The 9,612-nt window shown below is 38.8% G+C and overlaps 1 protein-coding gene across 1 annotated transcript; it reads right to left on the reverse strand.

Moving 5' to 3' along the window:
• LOC148074971 (apolipoprotein A-I-like) lies at nucleotides 1-1,904 on the reverse strand. The gene is made up of 3 exons (XM_087796151.1): nucleotides 1,799-1,904; nucleotides 1,009-1,144; nucleotides 1-899 (listed from the first exon to the last, which is right to left on the reverse strand). The coding sequence occupies exons 1-3, from the start codon at nucleotides 1,839-1,841 to the stop codon at nucleotides 296-298; spliced, it is 783 nt and encodes a 260-aa protein (XP_087652277.1). The 5' UTR covers nucleotides 1,842-1,904; the 3' UTR covers nucleotides 1-295.
• Nucleotides 1,905-9,612: the final 7,708 nt, after the last annotated feature.

The raw sequence follows: 9,612 nt of genomic DNA on the forward strand, positions 1-9,612 counted from the left end.
TATAATTCAAACAGCCAGATGTTTATTGTTGTTTTCACCAAACAGGCTTTGTTACAAAGATGGTTGAGATACTTTCCCCGAGCAACACTCCAGCCCTGTGTCTGGCGTTGCTTCGGCTGTATCTGCAAATGTCTGCACTTCATCATGGACGGCTGTTCTCGTGTGTACAAATTAGGGCGACAGAGAGTGGGGGGACATTTTGTGGAAAAAGTCCATCCAAAGAGAGAGGAAATGGTTGGAGCTGGGATGTGTCTATATAGAAGAGGTTAGTTTAAACGCCAAAGCAGAAAGCTTTTTAGAAAAGGTCAAGGCTGCCCACCAATGTAGCGAACAATTCTGTGAGTGCCTGTTTGACATTTTCACCTTTCTCTGACAAGCCTGTCTTAATAGTAGTGATCTGGTCTGGGGTGAGATTTCTAATCTTCTCAGCTGCCGTCACTATGATCTCCTTGTATTCGTCAGCGTAGGGTTTGGCTGCTTGATGAACCAGCTTGGCACGCTCACTGAGGGTCTTGCTCAGAGAGTCCAGGATGGGCAGCAGGGCTGCTTTGGTCTCTTCGACATTGGCTTCCACTTTACCCTCCAGAACAGTCATGACTGGTGACAACTTTTCCTTCAGAAGTGCCATCTCCTCTGTGTTCTTCTTGTGGTGCTCCTCCAGGATTGGATCCAGCAAGTCACGGTACTCGTTGATGTGTTTCTCCACAACCAGCCTCAGATTCTCGCCTTTGGGCTCAATATCGGCTTTCAACTTTTCAATATCTGCCATTATCTCTTTACGGAAGTTCTCGGTGGCAGCGACCAGGGTTTCGTACACTTGGTTGGTGGTTGCCTTTGCGCCAGTCTGGAATTCTTTGAGCTGGTTATGCATGTCATCCAGCTTTTTAATCATGTTTTGCCTAGTAGGGTTAAAAAAACAAAGTCCATTAGGGATTGCATTTCACTGGCTATTAAACTAAAATAAACAAGTGAGAATTGATTTATTTTTAAAGTGTGGCTAAGACTTACCCCTGTTCTGCGTATGGGCCTCCATCCAGCTCTGCCAAGGCTTTCTTGATGCTCTCTTTGGCCCTTGTTAGCCCCATGTCAACCACTGTGCGGGCATGGTCCAGGTGGTTGATGTCAGTAGGTGCTGCCTGGGAGGCTGAACAATAAAAATAAAGAGAATTGCTTTTGATTAGCATAATCACAGTAGCCAGGAGGTTTGCACAGTAGTGTTTGAACTCTTAACCAAAGTATGCAAAGATCTAAGCAAGTATTTAAGTCTTGTTTTAAGTAAAAAGGCTAGCCCTAAATGTAACCCTAGCCCTATCCCTAACCCTATTCCTTAACCTAACCCTAACCCTAACCCATACCTAACCCTATTCCTTAACCTAACCCTAACCCTAACCCTAACCCTATTCCTTAACCTAACCCTAACCCTACTCCTTAACCTAACTTTAAGCATATTCCTTAACCTAACTCTAACCCCTACTTGAATTGGTTGTCGACAGATAAAAGAAAAAAATCTGCGTGTGTGAAAACATTTTGGTTTATTGGATCGAGATTGATCCAATAAACCAATAAAAGAAAATGTTTCTCACCCCATTGGACGATATATATTTTTTTGACAATCAACAAGTAATTCTGAGCATTTTTGTATTTTAAAATGATAAAATATGAGCATTTTTCGACATGTCAGGTGAATCGAGCTCATGGTTAAGTCAACTAAGACATATGCACTCAAAGTAAAAAGCGAATACATTTTGCTTTAAAACTTGAGGTTGTGTGTACAATTCGCTAAAACAATGTTACTCACCAACAGCCAGCAGGAGGGCGAGAGCGAGAGTCAAGAACTTCATGACGGCGGCCTAACAAAGAAAGAAAAACAACATCACAATTTAGGCTTTTATGTTTCAAATACATTTCAATGAAATAAGAGACAGCAGGTAAAAGTAAACCTTTAAACATAAGCCTGACTGTAATCCTGGTGGATAAGATGACAGGAGACAACTGGAGCAGATTACTTTAGGGTTGCTAATCCTGATCCGGGTTTTACAATAGGAGATTGCTTTTGTATTAGCTAGCGGTACTTCTGGACTATCCCAGACCTTAAATAAGTTCAGTTTAAGTAGAAAAGAAAGTAGAAAAATGGTAGAAAAGAACCGTATTAGGAAGGTTTAGTCTTACCTTGTGCAGTTGACGACGAGACTGAAAAACTTCAGCAAGAGGCGACTTTATAGTTCCCCGGATGAGGGGAGAGTTGAGGGGAGGAGGAGGGGAAGGTGTCTCCGTGGAGGTGGACCTCACCCCTCAGTCATCTCCCACAGCAGGGGGCTGAGTTCAGGGTTCAAGGGTCAACAGTAACCACTGTGTCCATTGTTCCAGGTCGTCTGGCTGTTCAATTGCTTTAATAAATGCCATGAAGAAACTATTTTCCTCCAATTATCCACGAATCGCAGAAACACACCTTTGACAAGGAATGACAGTGATTGCTGCAAAAAAAAAGAGGCTCTTATGGTTTAATCCCTTTTGTTCGTGTTGTTTCTCGCATTCTTTCACTGTTTTTCACACTTTCAGTTTCTGTCCTCAGATGCCGTCGCCCTCCCGCTGTGATCCTCGTAAGACATTTGGTGGCGTGTGAAGAAAATCACCTTATTAGGCAAATGGCTGCCAAGAACAACAGGCAAGAGCCAAACAATAAAGTCAAGAGAGAATCTTTTCATGTACATTTGGAGACTATCTTCTATCCTGAGCAGGATTGTAGACTTAAAACTAACATATGCCAGTCTTTGACCGAAGGCCTTAGAGTGGATGTCAGTGTTCGAGTGTTTTGTGATTAATAGGTCAAAGATTATGATGTGGGCTTGTTTGCTATCCTATCACTCGTGGACTTTGAAATTCTGGCCTCATGTGAGTTAAATAATTATATTGACATTCACTCTAACTGCTGATATTTTACACAGATGATTCAAAGGTTCAAGTTACATTGAATACAGTTATTTACAATCAATAGAATTCTCTGAAAAATAACCGAGCTTAAACTCCACTGTCAATATTTGCTCGTCCCAACTCTGCATTGCATCTTTTCCACATGTGTTGCACTGAAACCGTGTCGTGCATCATTCTTTGCCTCATAGTTTGTTCCTCCAGATATTAAATACATGATTTAATCAATCCAAATGTGTGTTTTTTTTCTTAGTCAGAGAGTATTTTAGCCTTTTCCTGCTTACAACATGATCTGGAGCTTGTAATCCATGCGTTTGTTTCTTCTCGCCTGGACTATTGTAACAGTTTGTTATCATGTCTATACAAGAAGGATCTGTTTCGCCTGCAGTTGATACAAAACTCTGCAGCCAGAATTCTGAGCCGCTCTAGTAGAAGAACTTACATTTCTCCGATCCTTAAATCTCTTCACTGGCTTCCAGTTTCTTTCAGGATCAACTTTAAAATTCTAGTTCTTACTTTCAGATCTATTCATGGTCAGACCTTCCATCAGTGATCTGATCCAGACCTACACCCCAGCTCGGGCTCTGAGGTCTATGGATCAGAATCTACTGATGGTTCCTGAACCAATTCCGGACCAGAGGAGAAAAATCCTTCCAGACTGTTGCTCCTAAGCTTTGGAACCATCTCTGTGTTTGATGATCTACTGACTCTTTCAAGAAACATCTTAAGACGTTTTTATTTGTTCAGGCTTTTCCTTGATTTTATGGAACTTCTGTGTTGCAAACACATGTTATCTAAGAAGTGGTTCAACCAAGCACCTTGCAGTTGTAAACTCATGGACCATTTTTTCGGCCAACAAGCTCAGGCTCCGGCTATCGACTGATCCAGGACTGAGGCCTAGGCCTGCTGCAACCAGCAGGACCAGGTCTAGGGCTACAGCTAGTGACCATCGGATCCAGCTTCGCGGGGCGTTGCCCCGACTGAGACTCTGAAGCAACGCCGTGGTGAGCTAAAGCAGCTAGCTTTTTAGCTAAAAAAGCTGTCAAAATGGTTCGATTGGAAGAGGTTGTAAAAAATCTGGCCGCAATCCAACGAGAAGTCGGCAAAATTGGCATCCAACAAACAGATTGTGAATCTTATGCAACATGTACACACTTTGCAAACTCAAGTGGTTATGAAGCTTCACTGAAGAAGAAAGACGAGACACAGTAGAGAACTAGAAAAAAGACTGGATGACATCATCTCGCATCGATGATATTGTTATATCTCTGGATTGAAAACTCTCCACCGTGTTAGTGCCGCGGCTGGAAGAAATGCTCAAGACACAATACCTAGACCCTGGAATCTCAGGTTATCAATTTTTTCAGTAGCTTGGATATTTACTGTATAGTCACAACAATCATATCTCTGCCTGTCGTACGCTCCCTCAGATTAATAAAAAACAAACCTACTCCACCGGCCATCATAGTCCGATTTGAAAATACAAAGGACAAGGTTGGCTTGCGGAGACAAGGCGGAGAGTTAAGATTCAGGAAAAAGGGAGAAAGTTAATTGACTGGAAACTCTTTACAGTGAAATAATCTTGTAGGTTTGCTGTAAATGTGTTTATATATATATATATATAACGGATTATAACGGAACAGCAACAATTGTCACTGAAATGAAATCATTTGTTTGAAGTCAGTGTCTGCGTAGAATTCAAAGGCTATATAAATAAATACAATTTAAGAAGAAAAAATATATACATATATAACTGGATGTCAAATCTGTGTAGGATTTGAATGTTTTATGTTGCTGTCGCTTATGACTAAACATGCAAACAAAACAAGATTTGCGATCATAAGTTGATGATAGAAAAGGGAGGCATCACTTGTTGATGAATCTGACATTTTGGCCATTCAAAAACGTATTTATTTTGATAAAATAAGTCATTCTATAAAGTTTTTATTTAATTCAGTTTTTTAGTTAAATTTTAAGCAAAAAAACAAATTAATTAATGTATATATTAGGTGAGAGTTTTGGCTAAAAGCTGGATATAGTATTCACGATATAGGGGCAACAATCAAATATATTATTGTGATAGTGTAGTATTTCGAGTACTTGACTCTGGTGTTGTGATAGTGTAGTAACAAGTATATATGTGTAGTATTGTCCAGTACTTGTCTCTGGTGTTGCAGAATTTTCAGACCACATGATTCTTGACGAAATCTTTACTGCTTTCATTTGTTTTTAAAACCAAATTTTGTCCAAACATCAGCTTTAAAGCTCTGCTGGAGTCACTGTATCCTCTCGTCCTCAGTCGTCGCAGGGAAAAACGCAACGAGAAAATTAACAAACGCTGCAAATATTTTCATTGTACTGATATATTTTGTTTTAAACACACATTTTAAACACACTTTATTGAACTTTAAGAACAAACATGTTGCGCTATATCTTTATCAATGTTTCCAACATGTTGATGTCATCAGGTCCAGGGATTTGTCCAGACTTGTGAGGTCTAAACCCGTTTGTTATGTGACTCAAATGGACCTTGTCAAAGCATTGACGTCTATCTGGAACAGCAACCTTTGAGACGCATTGCACCACATTGATGTCGCATTTTGACTGAATTATCTGGGTCAACCGGTTCATCCATAACTTTTATCAAGTGAAGAACCTCAGAGTTCACAAGTCGGCATCATTCCTTTGTTACATGATAACACGAGGGCGACAGTGCATCTTATTTTTTTTTGTGCGACGAGAAATATTTTAATGGTAATCTGAAGATTTTACCGAAAAGCTGAAGTAAATCACACCAACAACAACGTACTTGAGTTTTTAAATGGATCGACGAATTATTTATGTCGATTTAAAACGTGGTTCGAGTTGTTTTTTAAGCTGCTTTGCTTGAACAACCACATTGATTTATATTTCGAGGAATATAAGAGACTTTGGAAGGCAAACACACGTCTCAGCAAACATGTGACACAATGTAGAAATAAGGTAAAAAGAATCTAAAAACGCTCGCACTATTGTGTTGCAAGCGACCGCAGCTGATAAATATTTAATCATAAATCGCACCATTTGATGGGCCCTGGTCGAAGTTCAGAGGTCGCGTCATTGTTGCAGCTGACTCGGTGATGGAGCACTGTTGCGGAGCAGCAGGGGAGGTTATCTCAGCTGTAATCAACAGTCCGCTTGATTTCTCCGTAACACACAAACACTTCACAAAGATATACTTATCCGCGGTCCGGCGGTTTTGCAACAAAACATCTGCCGAGGTCACGTCTTCTGTAGATATTTGGATCGGAGCCGCGGTTAAACTGTGTGACTGTAGGTTGTGTCGCGCCGCAGGACGGGAATCTCAGCAACAACAACAACCTTCCTGAACTGAAATAATCCCTGAAAGTCTCGAAATTATTACACGGGTCTAACTTCAATTTTGACCTTTATTAACCTTAAAAAGATAATGACAAAACATACAAATAATAGTCCAAATACTAGTAAAAGTCAAGGTATAGGGAAAATAACGAATACATTTATTACATTGAAATAGTTTTTATAATTCTCTGGATAATTGGCTGTAAATTACATGGAGGATGTTGTTGTGGATTAAAGTAAAACAGATCGTTAATAGCAAAAATAAAAACGTTTTTTATAAACTTATAATTACGGGATATTGTCAGTAACTGTATTTCATTCATTGATCCTCACAGATAGTGACAAATGTACCTTTAATTTAAGATAATTAAGTATTAGATCTGGAGCTTGTAATCCATGCGTTTGTGTCGTTTAGATTATTGTTACAGTTCATTTTGTGTCTAAACAAGAAGGATCTGTCTCGCCTGCAGTTGATACAAAACTCTGCAGCAAGAATTCTGAGTTGCTCCAGTAAAAGAACTCACATTTCTCTGATCCTTCAAACTCTTCACTGGCTGCCAGTTTCTTTCAGGATAAATTTTAAAATTCTGGTTCTTACTTTCAGATCTATTCATGGTCAGACCTTTCATCAGTGATCTGATCCAGACTTACACCCCAGCTCGGGCTCTGAGGTCTGTGGATCAGAATCTACTGATGGTTCCTGATCACGGTTCAGGACCAGAGGAGAGAAATCCTTCCAGACTGTTGCTCCTAAGCTTTGGATTCCAATTGGATTCCAATTGTTTTACAATGCAATAAAAAAATCACATCGGATATTATCGCTCGCAATGCAGAATAAATGACTGTAATGAATGTAATGTACAGTAAACATGAGATATTATGAGAACGTTTGAATGATTCAATTCATGGTGGTTCTTCCAACATTTGGTTGCACACTCGGACCAGCCTCAGCCATTGTGATTGACAACATGGTCCACAATTGTAGCCCTAATTTCATTAGGAGTCTCTGAGTCCACCTGAGAGGAATTGTTCAATTTAGGAGACATTTCCAGGGAAAAAATTATAAAGAAAGGTATAAAATTTGCTTGACGGAATTTGAACTAGTTCAACAATTTGGTATGTAATGACTCAAGCGATAAAATGAAGACCATTAGTTTTATTGCGAACGACTACTCAGCATCATAAGTATAATTTTGACTGACGGGACATGAGCAAATGACGAAGTTATAAAACAGAAGATAATTGTATACAAGCGACTGATACGTGTTCAAAAGCATTTGCAATTTGTTCAGAGGAAGGAGAAGTTGCTACTATGATGTGCTCAAATGACTAAATGTCGAACTAATAGTTATGAGAATTTTCATTCTGATCTGAGAAAAACACCAAAGCAACTGAGAAAAACTGTAAATCATAACTTTCTCTCATGTGTTGATCAATGACTTTTTACTCAATAATAACTGAGGTTTTGTTGAAAGTATAAACACATCTTATTCTAAATGATGTGTATAAATGAACTGGTCGATCACTCCATTGAAAGAAAGTATCTTTAATTAAATTGAACTTCATGACATGACATCTGAGTATTTTAACATTTTATCTCCATCAGAAAAAAACAAACTTTCTGTTAAAAAATACATTTTTTGGTTATTTATGCAAAATAAATAGAAAGAAGCACAAAGAACCAAATATGGGTCCAGATCTTACGTGGGGGTCTCAAGGCCGGTTTGTCAATTAAATACAACCATTGCACAAGATTAGGAGGTTATTCACCCTGTTACCAGAAATGATCCACCCACGGCATGGAATAAAAACAGCTACATGTCAATGACTCTTAAGAGATTCTGTGTTCCTGGATCGTAAATATATTTTAACTTCTATTTTTTTTATATTTTTTTTAAACTGTTGAAGCCATTTGTTGCTTTTGTAAGCACGGACCAGGCATGTCGTTCCCGCGGTGAGAGGAAGTCACGACAGGATCTCCACAAATGGACCATGGGGGGCAGGGTGGGGGTATTTAACCACAAGGTGTTAATTGGGAGTCAGGCTGCCAAACGGGAGATTAGTCGAGGGGCGTGAGATTTTTTAAGATAATATAACTTGACATGTTCTTCTTTTTTTTTTTCAAAGTTTCTATGTCAGAAAAACAACGAAAAAAAAAAGAACCTCCGAATCTCTGGTGACTCTGAGGTCGACGGCCTCGTCTCTGATGGTGACGACAGAGCACAGAACTGAACATTGACTTTATGGATTTGTGCCGAAGCCAGGAAGACCGAGGACCCCCCAGCGCCCCCCACCCCCCTTTATGTTGGCATCCATAAGTGACCATTTGAGACAAACTGGATACTTCTAACTGAAAAAAAAAGCCAGAAGACACAAGTTTTTTTCATCAAGAGACTCGATCGACTAGGATCCCGGTGCTGTCGGCCATCTTCACCAGCCGATGACAGGAAGAGACTGAACGAACGGCCAGGAAGTCTGATTCTTGACCCTCTTTATCACTTTTCACCTTTGTCCTGTCTGTCCTGTCGCTGGTGCCGTGTTGCAATTTTTTCTTGAGACAAATAAAGGTTTATCTTATCTTTGTCTTTCCACTCAACAAATTCATTTTCTCTTCTTTTTTTTTTTGGTAAACAATTGAGCGATGCATCAAATTATTCAAATTGTGTTTAAGGATGATGGGGAGAAGATCTAGTTGTCTCAGAGAGAACTTATAGATGACATAAAAAGCCAAAAGTGGAGGAGTGGAGTGAAAGTATCATGATGTTCTATTCTATGTTAATGTTATTAAGTCTAATGTATCATCTTGTTCTTTCTCTTTATTTCTCTTTGTTCTTGTTCTTATTTTTATTTTTACTTTTATGAATAATTGCTGTATTGCTGTGTCTAATTGGAAAAAAAAACAATTTCAATCCATCAAAGTTCTACCTAAACTAACCTAACCTAAAAAGAGTTTGTCTGTACGATTCAAGAAAAACCAAACGATGTACAAAAGCAATTAATATGTTGTTTAAAAAAAACATTTCTTAATTGATTTTCTATTTTAAATAAAATGATTAAGAACAACCTTAACTAAATCTCACATTGCTTTGAACCTCAAGAAATTCAAATTAAATAATTTATATAAAATTATTTTTATGCCCCTTCTTTTAATCAACAATGAATTATTTTGTTTTGTTTTTTTTGTGCTTGAAATAATGACATCTTTATTTGTATCAAGCCATGAGAAAACTTTTCATCAAAAATGTCGCGGTGATTTCAAAAATAAACCCTCTCGTTGAACACATTGGATTCCGAGTGTCCGTGAACGCCTCTCGTGTCCGCCAG

This window comes from Callionymus lyra, chromosome 7 (genome assembly GCF_982586985.1).
Source record: "Callionymus lyra chromosome 7, fCalLyr1.hap1.1, whole genome shotgun sequence".
In the NCBI taxonomy this organism is placed as follows: domain Eukaryota; kingdom Metazoa; phylum Chordata; class Actinopteri; order Syngnathiformes; family Callionymidae; genus Callionymus; species Callionymus lyra.